The sequence below is a fragment of the Brassica napus genome, chromosome A3 (genome assembly GCF_020379485.1).
Source record: "Brassica napus cultivar Da-Ae chromosome A3, Da-Ae, whole genome shotgun sequence".
Lineage (NCBI taxonomy): Eukaryota > Viridiplantae > Streptophyta > Magnoliopsida > Brassicales > Brassicaceae > Brassica > Brassica napus.
This window is the reverse complement of record NC_063436.1, coordinates 1244575-1262460: the sequence shown is the minus strand read 5'-3', so window position 1 is coordinate 1262460 and position 17886 is coordinate 1244575. Positions and strand designations below refer to the sequence as shown.

Genomic DNA, 17886 nt, shown 5'->3' with positions numbered 1-17886 from the left:
AACACTTATAACAGGAAATAAACATGGGTAGGTGTTTTTGGTTATGTTGACTAGAAAGTAGAAAGAAAACGAATCAACATATTTTTTTGCGAATATGCTAATAGAGAAAATGAGTTTGAGAAGGTTGTCACGTACTTAAACTTAAGGTATATACACATTTGATCATTTATAAGAAGGTGTGTTTAATATGTTGCCCTAGTTCCATTTATTTTTCAAAGTTCATAATTTTCAGCGACAAATGCGGTAAAGTACTAAATATAAAATCAACGATCACGTTTAAAGTTACGGCTTAGGAAGAAAAGTCAGCACCTAAAATAAGAAAGTCAACAACTTAATTTGTTGACCGTTGAACAATACTACATGATTTTCAGTATGCCCAAATCAACTTGTAAATTAGCAAATAATATTAAATAAAAATAATATTTTTTAGAAGAAAAGAAAAAGAAACAAGAAACAAATCAAAGACTGAAGTAAAACTTGACGTTGCATACTGGAAAAGGAAAAATTCCAGATAATATAAAATAGAAAACCAAAACGACAGCGTTTAGAGCTGAATGTATGTACAGAGTGTTGACAATGCATCAAGAAGCGGAGGTGGTAATACTTGTGGGAGTGATATTACGGTTTCTCATGTACGTTAAAAACTGTGAAGGCAATTCCGCTAGTAACGCTTCCACCACTGAGACCTCTCCATCTACACATAAACACACACACACACAAAATCATCACCTAACCAAAAACGCTCAATGTTTTTCTTGAGCCAAACATATCAAGACTCACATTGCATGTCTCGTAATGCAACGAACTGGACGATATCACGTGATGCTACACGACCGCTCGAGCTTTCTAGTCTCTCTCCTTTGTCTCCATCTAGTACCTAAACAACAACGAGTGTAAGAATCCAATGGAAAACCCACAAACTCTGTAGTGTTGAAAATTCTTGTTACAAACCTCCATTTCTTTATAGTCAGCTCCTCCTACTCCAACGATGAGGATTGATAATGGCAGATCTGATGCACTGACCAATGCGTCTTTCGTTTCTTGCAGATCTGTTATTACTCCATCCTAAAAAAAGAAACAGGCAAGTTTAGTTTCCACTGTCTTTTTAACCATGTTCAAGAAATCCTAGTGATAAGTATGCGCTTTATATAAAGATTATTGATTAGGAAGGCGTCTAGACCGACTTTTTTAGCGCTGAGACTGATTTTTAAAAAATCGTTGTAGAAAAATTGTTTTGTTTTTAGGTCCAACATGCCTACTAGATAGGACGCAAATGCACCATCTAGACCAATTTTTACTAATATTATAGTTTAATTTAACAGATTTAGACTAATCTATATCGATTTAAACCGATTTTAACTGATGTATAACGGTTTAAATCAATTTGAGTTGTATAAATCGGATTTTTAAAAAATCATTTCGGCTAGCACCAAGCTATCGTGCCTAGACCGATGTTTTGAACCATGAAAACACATAACACAAGGACATAAACTCACAGTGATTATCAACAAGACGTAATATCTCTTTGCATTTTGAGCGAGTGATTCGCTTGCTATTGTTGCAGCAGCGTTGATCACAGGACCAAAGAGAGTAGGCCCAGCAAAAGAGACGTTGAAGAGAGCACCATTGTATGCATTCATGATACCTTGGATCCCATCAACCTGAGGAAAACAAAAATGGGATAAGGATAGTTTCATGTTGTTTAACTTGAGGAATGTTGGTTCAGATTTTGTTGACAGACCTCACAGTAAGTACTGCTTCCGTTTAGGTTAAAGCAATGTGAAACTGGGATGTCTATAGGACGAGCTCCAAAGCCCCATGCTGGAAAGCGTTTGTCAGTGTCATAGAACTGCAACACTTCTCCAACTTCCACTATTGCCTGAATACAAAGAAAGGATCACACACAGTCAACGCTTCTGCCAGAAAAGTTAAGTAATAACCAAAGTTTGAGTTCTTACTCTCTGGTAGGCATTTAATCGTCCTGTGGGGTCAATGTAATGCAAGGAATCTGGGAGGCGAGGATTTCCATTTGAAGCTAATGAAAGATGAGAGACAATTGGATCAGTTCAAAGGAAATGCATTAGATTAGAGGCAGAGAGTCTTGAACCGAACCAAACCAAAATTTTCGGTTAGTTTGGTTCAGTTCAGCAGGTTTATAATAAAAATCCGGTTTTCGGTTCGGCAATCGGTTAGTTAAAATAAAATTTAACCAAGTTTGGAACCAAACTAACTGAATTAACCAAAATTCCGAACTACCCAAATACCAAACCGAACTACCCAAACTATCCGAAACCGCAGTCCTATCATATCCTTTCACCACGGCATAAATTCATACCTGTAAAATCAATTGCCACCATGAAGTTTAGTTCAAATCCAGAAGCCAAGTATTCTAGGAACGTATGCTGAACAGTTTCAGTAAACTTGTCCACGAAAAGCTGACTTTTTAACGCCTGAAACAATGGCAAACGGTATCAGGTTTCTAGCAATTAAGAATCGTATTCAACCATTTATTGCTAAACATCCCTACCCTGTCCTCATGTTTATGTCCAACACCAGTAGGTAAGAACAAATTGATTCCTTGGCCACTCAAATGAAGCTTTTCTAAGTCTGCAAGTGACTTCTGAACTTTTCTGGCAAAATCCAACAACAAACAATAATCATCTCTCATCCTCATATCCTAAACTAGAATGGAAGCAATGTAGAGTTTGTTGGTTACCCGATAAGGTTGTGGTTGCCGTTTCCATTGAAGTCTAAGCACTCTATTACCAGTGGGGTGTCCTGAAAATTATTACATAAGAGAACTGTTACTACACCTTCCTCCTCAAGCAGGGAAACTAAGATCTCTCTTGTTACCTTACTCCCAACTTGTTGAACACTTAGAGAGACTGGTTTCCAAACAGGATTGGATTCATTCTTCAAGACTTCGGTTTTAGAAACCGGGATTGGACTCCCATGCTCCACAATCTTAGATATAACCAGAAACGGATCCTGAGAAAGAGAACTCAAGTTATATATACACATGTCTGAAAGTAAATCCTGGTAGAATGGTAATAACACAATAGCTTACACTTTTGGAGAAATGATCCATTGATTCCAAATTCAAGCACCTAAAAAAAATCTCTGTAGTGGTCTTGGAAGCTAGAGACTCCTCAGCATGGACTATAAGCTTCCCATGGTTCTGTGGCTGAGTCCCTTCTTTACGCGTGAGTTCCAAAGCAATCGTCCTATTTGATTTGGTGATAACCTCAGAAAATGTACACGTTGCCTCACCGAGAAACTGCTGCTCGTCTAGCTTAAGCATCTGAAAATTAAAAAAAAAATTAACAAAATCATATAATGTAAACACTTTGAGCATACAAAGAGATTGTACACAGTACCTCCTCCTTTGAGTTTTGAAACTGAGTGTCAATATCGTAAATACGAAACCTGTGGAGAAGATTAAAAGGTCATAAAGTGAGAAACTTTACTTTTACTTCATTTGATTTCCTCTAACATAAGGCAGAGTTAACTTACAGCAAAGTCTGCACAACCTCGAACTGATAACGAATATTAAACTTCTTAATCCATTTAGGATTCAAAGAGTTCAACACGACTTCGCTACGGAACGATTCTGCGAGTGTTCCGTCTCTTCCTTTTGTGTAAACAACCACCATTGCATCGCTCTGCACACCACAACACAAGTATAAATAAGATTAAAAGAAAGTTCTTTTTAAGACATATTATTACAAAAGCACGAACCTTTGAAGTCACGTCCATGTCTCGCAAGTTTGAAGCGGAGAACGATAGCTGCGAAGGAAGAAGAAGAAGACAAAACATGAAGGTGAGGAAGAAACTCAAATCTTTGGTCTAAAAGGAAGTAAGAAGATTTGAAGGAGAGAGACCTCGATCTGAGAGAAGAGGCCGTTGAAGCCTCGAGACTTGAGGTAGTAGTCAACGGCGTCGTTTGGACTAGCGTAGGCGGCGGCGGCGGCGGAGGAGGAAGTGTTCCCGCCGACACCGACCATTCCACCACCGCGACCACTACCATCGGACCAGCAGCTTCCCATGTCTTAGAAGATGGATCGAAGAACAACAGAGACAATCATTAAACAGCGAGTTCTCAAGGAGAGAGATTTGAGGAGGAAGAAGAGGGAAGAGAGTGGGGGACCCACTGTGTTTTTCCAAGTCGACGATCTGTCTGAAGTCTTTGACTCCATTCATTTACTTACTGCCAATTTTTATTCTTTTTTTTTTAATTTTGTCATCAACAATTATTATCATGGACAATTACAGCCAACTATTATTGCGAAATTAGGGACTAATTGATAATTACAGAAATTAAATGCAAAAAGATACTATAAAAAAAAAAAAAAAAAAAACTCGAGAGGTATTAAATTTGACTGTAGCGTTAGTCACGTGAAGATAGTTACTACAGAAGTGAGGTAGTGATTTATTTGGTCCAAGGAGATTTTGACACATCGAAGAGTGGTCACAGTTTATTATCGGTATAAAAAGCCGAATTTTAAAAAATTATTTTGTTAATTGGGGAATATGAAATTTATATTACGATAAGCTATTATTCTTATAATGCGGTGTGACTGGAATTTAAGAAAGAAAAAAAAACGCATCTAACGTGAATAATAAGACATGGAATTTTACGTAATGACCAATTACAACATTTCGCCACCAGAAAGGTAAACAAACCTTTCTCAAAAGAATAATTACATAAACTTTTTAATTCAAAATAAAATAATCGAAAAGGAAAATACCTGAGATGATTGCAGACAAGAAGACCCAATTGTTTGTTTCAAAAGAGTGTGAAGGCCTTAATGGGTCTTAGTTTAGATTTAAATGGGCCGGATATATCCAACTAACGGGTCGTAATACTTTTCGCTTCTCATTCGAAAATACGCGCGTCCCATCCAACGACTACAACGTATACACGTGTAATGTTACAATTGGTTAATATAAACCCACTCTCAACTCAAATAAAGTTGTAACCGTTTTTACCGCCTTGAGTTACAGAGTGAAGGCGAGAGAGAGAGATCATCAATGGCCGTAGGAGAAGACCCGGAGAACCGAGAGATCGGAAGCGACGACGGTGACCGGAGCATAATCGGACCGCCGCCTAGTACGCCGCCGTCGTCGTGGCTGGTTCCATTGTTCGTCGTAACCAACGTGACACTCTTCATCATCGCGATGTTCATCAACAACTGCCCCAAGCATTCAGAGTCTCATCATTCTCCCAACCACCACTGCGTCGCCACGTTCCTCGGGAGACTCTCGTTCGAGCCTCTCCGGAACAATCCTCTCTTCGGTCCATCTTCACGCACGTACGTACGTTACTTTGTAATGTAATACGACTGCGTTTTGTGAATTGCGTTACTTAGTAATGTAATACGACTGCGGTTTGTGAATTGTGTCATTTATGTTTTTGGTTTGGTACTTGAAGATTGGTGAAGTTAGGATCAGTTGAGTGGTGCAGAGTCGTGGAGGAGCATGAAGCTTGGCGTCTCTTTACATGTATATGGTTACACGCCGGTGTTATTCATCTTGTGGCTAATATGATCAGTCTCCTCTTCGTCGGTATTCGCCTGGAGCAGCAGTTTGGTTTCGGTATGTCGTTATAGTCATCATCAAGTAACGTAAATTTATAGAAAAAGTTGAAAATTTTTTGGTTTTGAGTTTGCAGTTAGGATTGGAGTTATATACGTAGTATCAGGAGTAGGAGGAAGCGTATTGTCTTCTCTCTTTATCAGAAATGGTGTCTCTGTTGGAGCTTCTGGTGCTCTCTTTGGACTTCTTGGCTCAATGCTTTCCGAGATTCTTACCAACTGGACTATCTACTCTAACAAGGTTAATTAATCTCTCAATACTAAGAAACCTTTTGAAATTTTCAAATAGTTTAATTAACCTTTTTTTTTGTTACAGGTTGCAGCACTCTTGACGCTTTTGTTTGTCATTGTGATAAACTTGGCCCTTGGGATACTACCTCACGTTGATAATATGGGTCATCTGGGTGGGTTTGTAGTTGGGTTTCTCCTCGGTTTTGTTCTGCTGGCTCGTCCTCAGTTCAAGTGGTTAGCTAGAGAGCATATTCCACAAGGCAGACGTCTGACGTCTAAGTACAAGCCTTACCAATACATATTGAGGCTCATTTCTCTAGCTTTGTTGATCGCCGGGTAAAGTTTACATTCTTCTAGAATCAATCACTCTTGTAATTTCAATGTTAACTTCCCCACAATGTTTCTGGCAGGTTTGTGGTGACGCTGGTGATGCTATTCCGAGGAAAAGACGGTAATGATCACTGCCGCTGGTGTCGCTACCTACGCTGTATCCCCACTTCAAAATGGAGTTGTGAAGACGTTTGATAAATAAGCAAACATTGTTTACTTTGTAAATGCTTAGTGTGATTGCTTGTGTGTGTGTGTGGCTGTCCTTCATTTCTCGAATTTGTGACTTGACATGACTACAAATTATTGAAGTTTCTTTAACCAGACAAATGTGGACCCCTATAGCCTGTTGGTACCGTAGGATCTAGTCAAAAGAAAATTACATAACAGAGATTGATCACTGTCTGTACTTGCGTGTCGGTATCTGATTTACACATTCCTTCAACTACTAAAACAAATTAGGATCAGAACTGAGATATGAACGCTGATCAAACGATCGTTCTGCAGCAGCTGTGTAGTAGTAATACTGTCCCTGAACTGACCTCTTGTAGCCGCCACTCTCTGAAGACAACTCGTGAAGCCTCTGTCTCGGTGCACTTTGTGACCTGACTTTTGCTCTGTAAGACTCAGTGTTAGCCATGTAGTTAGGGTAATACCCAGAGTAGTACTCGTACTCGCTTCTCGTTGGCGTGAACGGCGTTCTTCTCCTGGAACCGCCGCCACTGCTGCTTCCTGGTCTTGACCTTACTTGTGGACTTGTGGGAAGAGATCCTCTTTTACTTGGTGACGACTCCTTGTGGTAGTAGGAGGCGAAGTGAGGCTTCCAAGTGTCGACTTCTAGGATCTTGTCGTTGTCTTCACTGTACTGCGGTGCGTTCCATAGAGAACGGTGGTGGTCCATGGCAATGACTTTGCTGTATTCAGCCTCTGAAACGCATCGTGCGTGGAGAGAGTGTGGAGAGGGAGGAACGTGAGAAGAGCGAGATGCTCTCGCTCGAGCTTGGAGTCTGACAAGGGTTTGCATCCGACGTAGCATGTCAGCTGTTTGTTTCCTCACTATGTGTCCTTTCACTAACGCTTGGAGCTTCACTAACGCCTTCAATGCTCTCAACGCCCTCCTCGCCTAGATTAAAAAAGTTTATATTATACAAAAACAAAAACTACAAAGTTGTTTCTCGGAAATCAATTACATTTCTTCTAAATGGTTACAAACTGACCCACCTAATTCAAATTAATTATAATTTTAAAGAAAACAAACTATTTAATAAAATATTTCTTACGAAGACCACTAAATAGTGTCGGTAGAGCGTATAGGATCGTTACAAGTTTCATATTCATTTGTCTCTTCCTAGTATTTTCCGGGACCAATAGAAAAAATACAAAATTGAGTTATCTTTATGATTTTTCAGTAATTATTTAAATTTGGGATTAAGTAGAAATATCAACATCAGACAGCTATTCCACACTTTAGTTCAAAGTTTTTTCGAGGATTTTTAATAAAATTAAAGATTTAAATTTTGAAAATTGTTTAATTTTAAGAATAATTCAGGGAATTCACTAACCAAGTAGCCACGGAAGGATGATTGAATCTTGACCGCCGCTACAAACTCTTGAGCCAACCGGCGGTTATTCCGATTAGCTTGAGTAACCGAACCGCCGCCTCTTCCGGTGAGTCTCACGACCTCCGCCGCCGCATGAGCAGCCGCTAGTGCCGCCTCAGCCACCGCGGCGGTGGCAGCTGCGACGGCTATCGCATGCTTGTCGACGTCCAAGATTTCTTCATCGGTGCGTCTCTTGCTTGGATGAGAAGACGACGCCGGTTTCGAGGATCTGGTGGTGAAGCTCCATTTTTTACTCTTGTTCTTCGTATGTGTTGTTTTCTCCTGCTTCTTGCTCCCGAAAAGACGTCTGAAGAAACCCATAGTTACTTCATCGCCGGAGAATCACCGTTGCTTTTGCTAAACTTTTGTCGGAATTTTCTCCGGTTGAGGATTTTTTTTCTTTCGGACAAGTATTTAAAAAGAAGCAGAGACAAGTGGGAGGCTCCATATATTCTTTTTCTTTGGAGGCTCCATACAAAAATAAAACAAAATATTTTTTTTTGACATTTTTTCTTTTGGACATCAAACAAAATATTTTAAATATCATAATATATATTAAACTAGGTTAAGATCTGTCTTTTAGATATTGTGTTTTTCACATATTATAAAATATTAAATATATTAAATAATTAAGAATCGAGTAACTATTATGCATATAACTGAGTAAGAACATAAATCAAAACAATCATTATTGTTTATTTACAATAAATTTTTATTGTTACATAAATCAAAACAATAATTTTATTTGTATATATGTTATATAATTAAATTCAAATGATACTTGATACAGATATTTAGTATATTTTAATATAAATATTTTTAATTAAAATCTTCTATTCATATGATTTTATTAATATTTGTATATTTTATGTAACAAAAAAATTTACACTATTAATCACAAATTTTTCAATTAGAAGTTTTTAATAGTTTAGTAATTATAATTATTTAAAAAAAAATAATGTAAATTCTAAAATTAAAATATTAAGGTCTTAATATTTTTTCAATGTAAATTTTTAATAACATATTCTTAAAATTTTAATTTCAGAATTTTTAATTTGAACGGAGTGTCTCCTGAAGTTTCATATGTGACATGCCACGACTGTGATAAAAGCAATCTATAATGATGCCAGTTATAGAAAATACATTCCCATAATAAATAGTAATAATGTTGAAAACAGGGGAAGTTTCAACAAATAGAACTTCATCATCATCCCATCATTGTAATATACCTAGAGATTTGTTTTTTTTCTTTACTATTACAGTAAAAGATATCAAAAAGAATATTAATTTTTTTTTTTTTTTGAAACACTTTTTTTTTAACTGCGGAGTTCTGATGGGATCTGGTGCATTAGTGCGGATATGATCGCACCCTCAAAAAGAATATTAAATTTTAAGTTTCTTGTATGTAGAAAAGAATAAAGACCTAAGAAAATTTGCAATTCGCTGGTCCAAGAAACAAACGAAGAATAGTTAGAGGAATGATTCTAAAATAATTGTAATGACAAATCTTTTTTTTTTCTTAATGGGGGAATACGTCAGTAGACATCTAGACCTGAGGCATGCCTAAAAACGATTAAAAAAATCTCCTAGGGCTACGTCACCATTTTAAAAATAATTAATACAAAATTTAAAACCAAATTTAAATGTGTTTCTTTAGTATAAAATCTTATAAAATATTTAAATTAGTAATTATATCTCTTTAGTATAAAATCTTATAAAATATTTAAATAAGTAATTATATCTCTTTAGTATAAAATCTTATAAAATATTTAAATTAGTAATTATATCTCTTTATGATACTTCTAAAGAATTTAAAGTTTTTTAATGGGCATAAGATATATTGCTTTTCTCGAAGATTTTAAAGCCTATATAGTCAAAATATCATCAACTGATTTTACCAAAATATATTGGTAATTTGTGGGAAAATTAATTTTAAATAATTTTTTTTTGGAAAGATCGTAAACTATGAAAGTCTTAGATTTCCACTGAAATAGTTTAGTAAAAACATGTTTTTGTCTTTTTAGAAATTAAAAAACTTAATTAAGATACAATGTTTATTTTTAAGAACTTAAAGCTACAATAGAAACCAATAGAAAACTTAATCTATTCAGAACCTAGTTTTATGATCATGAATATATCATATGTTGATTATAAAGCGTTATATATCTATTGGAATTTGGAACCGAAAGATAGGAAATAAATTGATTTCGAGAGCGGAAGGGAATATTCAACTTAAAATAGTTATATATATATATATAATATTTTATAAGATAAACACATAAGATCTCTAACAATATAATTACTATATGAATTGAAAGTTCTCAGACATATCAAAATATCCACCACTTAGAAATATAATAATAGATAACGAAAGCCATACTTCTATAATATTCTCATTCTTTTACATATATTTGCTTAGAACCTACTATGCATTGCTGGTTTTATTTCTCCACCTCGCTTTGAGACCATCTTGGATCGAAACCTTTGCTAATTCATGTCATTGGTTAACAGCGAGTCCACGAAATCGTACTCATTAGCAAAATCCTATATATGTATAAGAAAAAGTTTAATCAAAAATATTTCATGACTTAAAAACTTCAAATTATAGACAAATAATTTAACCTTACGTACCTTCGGATCCAGTGACGACCAATCGACAAATCCTGGAACACCTTGTTCCTAGCAAATAGATTCGAAGTTTCAGAGTATATTTAAATGAAAAAAATGATTTGATATATATAGCATCATAGATTTATGGAAATATATTTAGAATGATACATATTAGAGTACCTGCTCATGATTAGGGTTCATGTTGAAAACTGGATAATTCGTCTCCGGGGCAGCAACAATGTTTGATGTTTCTCCATCAGAACGTCCCTTCAGAAAAAAGTCAAATATATAAGTCAGCAAGACATTCTTTGACCATATATAATCTTTGATAGGACGTTGATTCATATTCAATCTTGTAATTTCTAAAATAATATGTATATACCTGATTTATGTTCACAAAGTTCCCGTCACCATTTTCCTCAAGAGAAAAAAACTGATTCAGTTCAGTCTCAAAATTTGCAGGGAGCTCAAATTTGTTGGTAGAAACTGCTTCTTCTTGTTGCTGCTCGTTACATTGACAAAAAAAAAGTCTCACAACATATATATAATGCACGTATATGTACATTCTTGAAATATTAGGGTAGTGATGATGATATATACCTTGTTGTGGTCGATCTGGAAGTTACTTATCTCGCACAGAAGCTCATCACACAAGCTGAGATTCTCCAGTGTAGGAATTTCAAGATTTGGCTGTGTAGTTGCATTGTCATGTGCCTGAGGCTTATATGTAGTGTTCTCGTTGTTTAAGAACATTTGCATCCCATACGAGAAGTTGCTAGGTCCTGGTTGATTAGGTGTTAAACTTTCATGGATGTTTACTCTTGCATTATAAGTTACACTTCCATAACTGTTCAGACCTGGTTGATTTGGATATAAACTTCCATGGCTGCTCATTCCTAGTTGATTAGAAGTTAAACTTCCGTTGCTACTCATTACCTGTTGGTCAAGAGTCAAACTTCCATGGTTGTTCATTCTTGGTTGATTAGAAGTTGAAATTCCATAGCTACTCATTCCTGGTTGATTAGGAGTTTGAGAAAAACTTCCATTCATGTTCACTCCTAGTTGATTAGAAGTTAAACTTCTGTAGCTGCGCATTCCCTGTTGGTCAGGAGTCAAACTTCCATGGTTGTTCATTCCTGGCTGATCAAAAGTTGAATTTACATAGCTTCTCACTCCTGGTTGACTAGGAGTTAAATTTTCATAGCTCATCATTCCTGGTTGAGTAGGAGTCAATCTTCCATAGCTGCTCACCATGTTATTGTTGAAACTATTACCATTAATAGCCGACAGTCCATGTTGTCCAAACCCCATAGCTTGAGATGTTTGGACAGTTTTGTTCGCCATCACGGTTGGTTCGAAAAGGCTTCTTCTTCCTTCGTTTTGAGATGGTTGGATTGGGAAACTGAGGTTGCTTATGGTGGGAATGGTTAAGTTTGATCCAATACCTCGCGGCTCATAGGTGGATGACCGGTTCATGTAGTTGTAAGGCATCTGGTTGAAGCGGACGGGCTCAGCTGTGTTGGACAAGAGTCTAGACTGTCCATAACTTTGTATGGGTTTGGAATAGAATGATCTATTGTTAATAGTTGTGTCGTACAAAGAAGAAGATGATGATGCGTAGTTGTTGTAGCACGGATCTCTGAGGTGAGCCTGCAGAAATATCGAGTCTATGCCTTTAGTCGGCAACATTCTCGAACATGAAAAACCTTGTTCAGCAACTTTCCTTAAGAATATTCGATATTTCTGCGTAGCAAACAATTCTGAGTTAATTAAAAAGAGAAATGATACGCACAATTTACAGTATTTATTATTTAACATAAAATGGTAAAATAAATAATCACAAGTTAAGTGAATCGGACAATGCCCACCGCGTCAGGGGATAATAAAAGTTGAAGAGAGAGTTTAAGAGAGAGAAAGCAGATCTGTAATTGGGTTCGGTGACTGGCGGCGCGTGAGCGCGCGTGCCGTCACCGGAGCCCTCCAGCCACCAGTAAAGCTGTCGTTTCTAGCTTCGGTTTCGTCTCCTTTTCTAGCCGCCTTGCTTGAGCTCTGGAAATGGCCGTCCATGGCGGTTCGGTCTCTGGCGCAAGGGCGCGGTCAGGGTGAGGAAGGCGCGGTGAAGTTTCACGTTCGGTTATTTGGTTTTGTCTCCGGGAGGCGGAGGCTCCTTCAGCTCCGTCAACGCCGGCTCCTGTCCCCGCGTGGTAGAGGCTACCGTAGCTCTATCGTCGTCGGTCTAGATCTCGGGGGGTGAAAGCGTTCCGCTGACCTCGCCGTTTGGTCCCTAGGTTTCTTTTTTAGGGTTTGTTCTCTCTTTCTCTTAGTTTTAAGGTTCTGGTTTGTTTGGGTGGGTGGAGATCCCGCATGAGGGTGATCGAAGCTCGACCTCGGTTATGTGTGTTGGGTCGCGCGATGCTTCTTTCTCGGTGATGGGTTTGAACGGCGTCGGATGAGATCTCGAATTTTCGATTGACGCTCTCCGAGTTTAGTTGCCACCGGTGTGGAAGGCGTTTGCGGTGGTGATGGGTGGATGGAGCGGTTTCCGATTCTCCCCGGTGAATCGACGGTTGGTTGATCTGGTGAAGTTCCGAAGAGAGTCGTCGTCTGAGCCGTAGCGTGTGTCCGCGCGGCGGCGGGGTCTTTTCGGGTTGTTCGGGTACGAGGTGGGCCTTGGGCCCGAATTGTTAGTTGTGTTGTTATTTGCGTTTTTTTGAGCCGTGTTCTTGGCTTTGTATTGTGTGTGTTGGGCTTCAATGCCTTTTAATGAAAACTTCAATTTGAGTAAAAAAAAAAAGTGAATCGGACAAAAAGTTCTAACTATCTCAAATTGAGACATAAAGTCTTTTCATTCGACTGACATATATTGTTGTTTTTTAATTTAAAAGAAAATTCCCGTTTAGAACATATTATCCGAAAACATTTTTGAAAAGGGATATGATCAAACCTGTAAATGGCTGGCTATGTTCTCTCTTGTCAAGTACGGTAGGTTCATGTACTCTAAGATTTTCTTTGGCACAGCCTCTTTGGAAGATTCAAGTTAAGTAAACAAATATAAACATATTAGTCAGTGTATATATCTACATAAACTTGAAAATGTAAGAAATGATGTACTCCATATCATGTATTATATATCTACAAATAATTAAAACACTTACTGTCAAGACCGATATATCGGATAGCTTGTAGGAAAAGGTCATGAAGACAGTCGGTCCACTTTATCTTAGGCTTCTTCAAGGGCCGCGAATCATCACCAGAACCACCGTTTGATTTTCTTTTTCGGTTTTCTCCTGAACCGTCTGTACTAACATAACTTCCATTTGAACTGTTCACGGGTCTTGAATCCGATATAGGCGAGAACCTCTTATTATTGGTCTTCAAGACATTAGCTTGTTCAGTATGTAACTGGATTTGCTGAGGGATGCTAACATCTGTGTCCCTGTAGTTGTGCTCGGTCCATAATATGGACTTATCATTCCTCTTATAAGTTAAAGCAACCTGGTAGATCTGGGGTATGTCAGTTGGTCTGATGGGTTTTGGAAGAAAACACTTCGCTCCACAAGCCAAACTCTCATGTTCTATGTTGCTGTCCGATGACATAACTTTCATGTTTAAGAAAATGTAAAGAAAAAATAGTTATAGCTTAGTTATAGCAGAAACAATTAGGCTGCAACTGGATTGTAGATTTTTAGAATGGAATGATGTGGAATGGTATATTCCATCAATTCCAAAAATAGATAGAGAAAATATAAAGAGAATCATTTCATAACAAATTTGATCATAAATGAATGGAATGAATTTCATTCCATTTTTTGCTGTATTTAATTCCTATCATTCCATTTATTTTAAATTCCACAAATTTCATACTTGTTTACCAGTTACACCCTTATTGTATTGTAATTTTATGTAAGTAGTAAAAAAAACTTACCTATAACCGGTATATTGCCAAATTCTCGAGTGATTTGCTTTTTGAGTTGTAGACCGTTCATGTGAGGCATGTAATAATCTGTGACTATAAGATCGATATTGTGTCTTTGGGTTTTAAGAGTAGACAATGCTTCGATCGGGTCTTTTACAGCTATAACCGAGATCTCCTTAAACGACGGATCTAAAACCATTTAACCAAAAATGAATTTCGAATGTAAATGTGAAAATATTGCAAGTACGAGAGACTATATACTTTTACTTGCATGTCTTAACCTTTTAAAAACGAAGAAACTGAGCAAAATGGAGGTCTAATTATATAAACACACAGATATATATATATACATGTATATACATATATATTTTTCACTTTATATGAAACATTTCACAAAATTTTAGAATGTTCATAGCATCAACTAAACATATTCTTTAAAATAACAACATTTAAATTGTCATGGATATACATTTTAAAAGACTAACAGGTTGATTACATTATAAGAAAGGGCGATTTGAAGAACGTAAATTAATTTTAAACTTCGAACAAAAAACATATCGTACGTACACACGATCATGTCATTTTTTCATTCAGACAAAAAGTTACTATCTTATAAATCAATTATTGATATTTTTTAAAACCGTACATATTAAATTGGTTGAAACTTTTGTATTAACCAAACTATTGGTTTAAAAAAATCATCAAAGTAATTAAGAATAACTCAATTGAAATTTTAGACGTGTGCATATAATTGGAGTTCAGATCCTGATGATTTAGAAATACAATTGTTGAATTCCACTAAAATATAACTTTTCAAAGGGCTAAAAATTACGATATTTGAAGTTTTTTTTTCTAAATCTCAACGAAATCAGGAAGATATTTGAAGTTAGCTAATAGGTTTATCCTGTTCAAATATTAACAAAATTATCTATACATGTTGTATTTGAGAATAAGATCTTAATTACCTCTATATTTGAATTTTTCGAGCATGCGTGACACAACTCCTAGGAAAACAGGATCATCGTCCACGACCATAACATTGATTCTTAAATCAGAGCTTTGGTTGTCGAAAGATTGGGCAAAAGCCATTTTGCTAGTCTTTGTATATCTATTTTTTGTGTTTCTCAAGTCTGTATAAACTTAGGCTGCAGAAAGCTCAATATTTAAAGGCACAAAGTAGTCACGCAAATACAACACTTGGCAGTCTTGTATGGTTCATATGTAAGTTTATTGCAGAAAAAAAAATATAATAATAAATAAGACAAAGGAACTTATATATTTTTAAACAATTATAATGATTACATAAGAAAAATTAAGAAAATATAGATAAAACAAATTAACATTGTGCGGAAATACCGTGTGCTAATTTATGTATAAAATCTAGACTAAAGAAGCAAAAATTAATGCTATTTACCAATATATACTTTTTTGTTCTATTAAATATATGTGATTGTTTTTCTTCTTATTTAGTCTTGATTTTCTAATAGATTTTTTACATCTTTGTTTGGATTTGTACTATAAATGAAAAATACTATAATATTTTATTTTCAATGCAAATGAAAAAAAAAATATTATGACATTAAAGTTAATCTATAGTATAGATGTGATGTAATTTAAATTAAATTCTCTGTCCAAACTACATTATCTTAAACTATGAAAGCGATAAACTATTTTCTTTTGTTGAGTGAAACTTGACAAATTAGAATTACGAAATACAAATGAGGAATTTTGAAACCATGACTCTAAAGCGCTTCATGATATCTGGTGGAAGAAGCAGTCGTGGTGATACTCTCAGGTTGACTCGTACCATACCAAAAGTCTTAGGGCATCTGCTATAAGATTTTTCCACTGAGATATTAAAATATTGAAAAAATAATAAGAAGAGAGAGAAAAAGAGACTGATTCTTTAGCTAGAGACTCTACAAAATTTTGTTAGAACTTGCTTACCATTTTCATAATTGATTAGTCTTAGTTTTTGTCTAAAATTTAATTTTTATTAGAATGAAACTAATTCTCTTAATATTGTACTCATTAGGGATATTCATGATAATGAGTATCTCATCATTGTGGGTGCTCTTATAATTTCATATTTACAAATCAATTGCCTGATTGTCATCACAGTTCTGATTTATAAAACAAAATTGTATTTACCAAATGAAGAAATCAATTGATTAACGTATTAAAAATATTAAACTGAAATATATATATAATATATATATATACCAAATTCAGCTACTATAATTTATCATATAACTTGCTCAAAGAAAAAAAAATTATCATATAACATGAGAATTACGTGTGTCAAATCCGTTGATGTGTTATAAATATTATATTTAACTTTAAATGTCTTGATCTCTAAAAATAATAAATCATACAAGATCGTTATTTTGATATTCAAAGTCAATTTAGAATTTGTGAACAGTTTTGATATATTATATAACGATTTTAACAATAATTTTGTCATTATAATATTAAGTAAAACTATACTAAATATAAATAAAACAATAGTGATCGTATCATCTATAGCTATCATCGCTTATATCTTAACATATTTAAAAATCAAATTTAAAACTACTATAATGTATTTGATAAATTATTAGAGAAATTTTGTATATTTTATAATTTAGTTTGAAATTATATTTATCGTTATTAAATAATCATACTGATTAAAATAATAGAAAATAGATAATCAATTTTGACCAATAAATTGAAAAATAATGGGCCTTATCATATATTTTGTTTATAATATTTAAAATTATGATAAATTTTATTTTATTTTTTATAATGTTATCACCTTTTAACCATTTATTTCAAAATTATATACAGTTTATTTATTAGTTTATATTTTTGCTTACTTGTATAAAATACTTACTGCTCTGTTCTATTAAAATGAAAGTTTCGTTTAGAATATTACATTAGTAATAATTATTTAATATTTGTTAGGGATGTCTGCTTCTTTTCGCCTTTAATCAAAAGTCAAAATCTTGTCAGTTTTTTTTTGAAATCTTGTCAGTTTTTCTTAACATCTAATTGTCAAAACTATCGTCCGTTTGTATAGACGTACGTGAAAAAGTGTCCGTTAAGGAAACACTTACAATTAATGAAGAATCGAATATAACACATATGCAACAGAAAGTGAAAAGGTTAGTTGCATGCAAGACAATGACTGTTAATGTATTCCAATAGGCTCCAGTACTTTGTAGTTAATCAATTAAGGAAAACAAAAAGTGGTTTGAAATTAGAAAGAGAAATGAGCATGTAAAAAGTTAATGGGTTTCCAGTTATGGCAAAACTAAAGTATGTTGACATTGGTTTGATAATCAGGAAAAAACTTAAGTAATGAATTAATATGGTTAATACTAATAACAATCAGCGTTAATCAACTACCGTTCAGGAAAATATCAGCTCTAACAGTGAATGTTGAACATTTTTAAGAAGGCGAAAGCGATTAAGGGAAAATTAATTATCCTAAACATTATGGGATTAGTTTTGTTTTTAAATTAATTTTGATTGTTCGGGATGAAAGGTACATATGTTTATAAGTTTCTGAGGTTTCTCATTGGTCCAGAATGTTTTGTAACGTATGAAATAATCGGATAAAGCAGGA

At 35.0% G+C, this 17886-nt stretch overlaps 4 protein-coding genes across 4 annotated transcripts; 1 reads left to right on the top strand and 3 right to left on the bottom strand.

The window, feature by feature from the left end:
* Nucleotides 1-386: 386 nt before the first annotated feature.
* LOC106429356 (protein BONZAI 2) lies at nt 387-4186 on the bottom strand. Its single transcript, XM_048768836.1, has 15 exons — nt 3882-4186; nt 3739-3786; nt 3514-3662; nt 3378-3426; nt 3068-3301; nt 2854-2988; nt 2717-2778; nt 2528-2630; nt 2336-2450; nt 1959-2035; nt 1742-1879; nt 1497-1661; nt 952-1065; nt 781-877; nt 387-694 (listed from the first exon to the last, which is right to left on the bottom strand). The coding sequence occupies exons 1-15, from the start codon at nt 4044-4046 to the stop codon at nt 582-584; spliced, it is 1764 nt and encodes a 587-aa protein (XP_048624793.1). The 5' UTR covers nt 4047-4186; the 3' UTR covers nt 387-581.
* Nucleotides 4187-4336: 150 nt separating this feature from the next.
* LOC106441370 (RHOMBOID-like protein 3) lies at nt 4337-6476 on the top strand. The gene is made up of 5 exons (XM_013883194.3): nt 4337-5312; nt 5432-5595; nt 5672-5835; nt 5911-6161; nt 6236-6476. The coding sequence occupies exons 1-5, from the start codon at nt 5032-5034 to the stop codon at nt 6348-6350; spliced, it is 975 nt and encodes a 324-aa protein (XP_013738648.2). The 5' UTR covers nt 4337-5031; the 3' UTR covers nt 6351-6476.
* A 41-nt stretch (nt 6477-6517) lies between these two features.
* LOC106429357 (protein IQ-DOMAIN 24) lies at nt 6518-8149 on the bottom strand. The gene is made up of 2 exons (XM_048768839.1): nt 7715-8149; nt 6518-7275 (listed from the first exon to the last, which is right to left on the bottom strand). Exons 1-2 carry the CDS (start codon nt 8072-8074, stop codon nt 6601-6603), a joined length of 1035 nt encoding a protein of 344 aa, XP_048624796.1. The 5' UTR covers nt 8075-8149; the 3' UTR covers nt 6518-6600.
* LOC106443040 (putative two-component response regulator ARR21) lies at nt 8022-17644 on the bottom strand. Its single transcript, XM_048768832.1, has 9 exons — nt 15245-17644; nt 14289-14468; nt 13519-13962; nt 13308-13384; nt 10964-12106; nt 10746-10865; nt 10544-10630; nt 10385-10432; nt 8022-10297 (listed from the first exon to the last, which is right to left on the bottom strand). Exons 1-9 carry the CDS (start codon nt 15366-15368, stop codon nt 10241-10243), a joined length of 2280 nt encoding a protein of 759 aa, XP_048624789.1. The 5' UTR covers nt 15369-17644; the 3' UTR covers nt 8022-10240.
* Between the last annotated feature and the right edge of the window lie 242 nt (nt 17645-17886).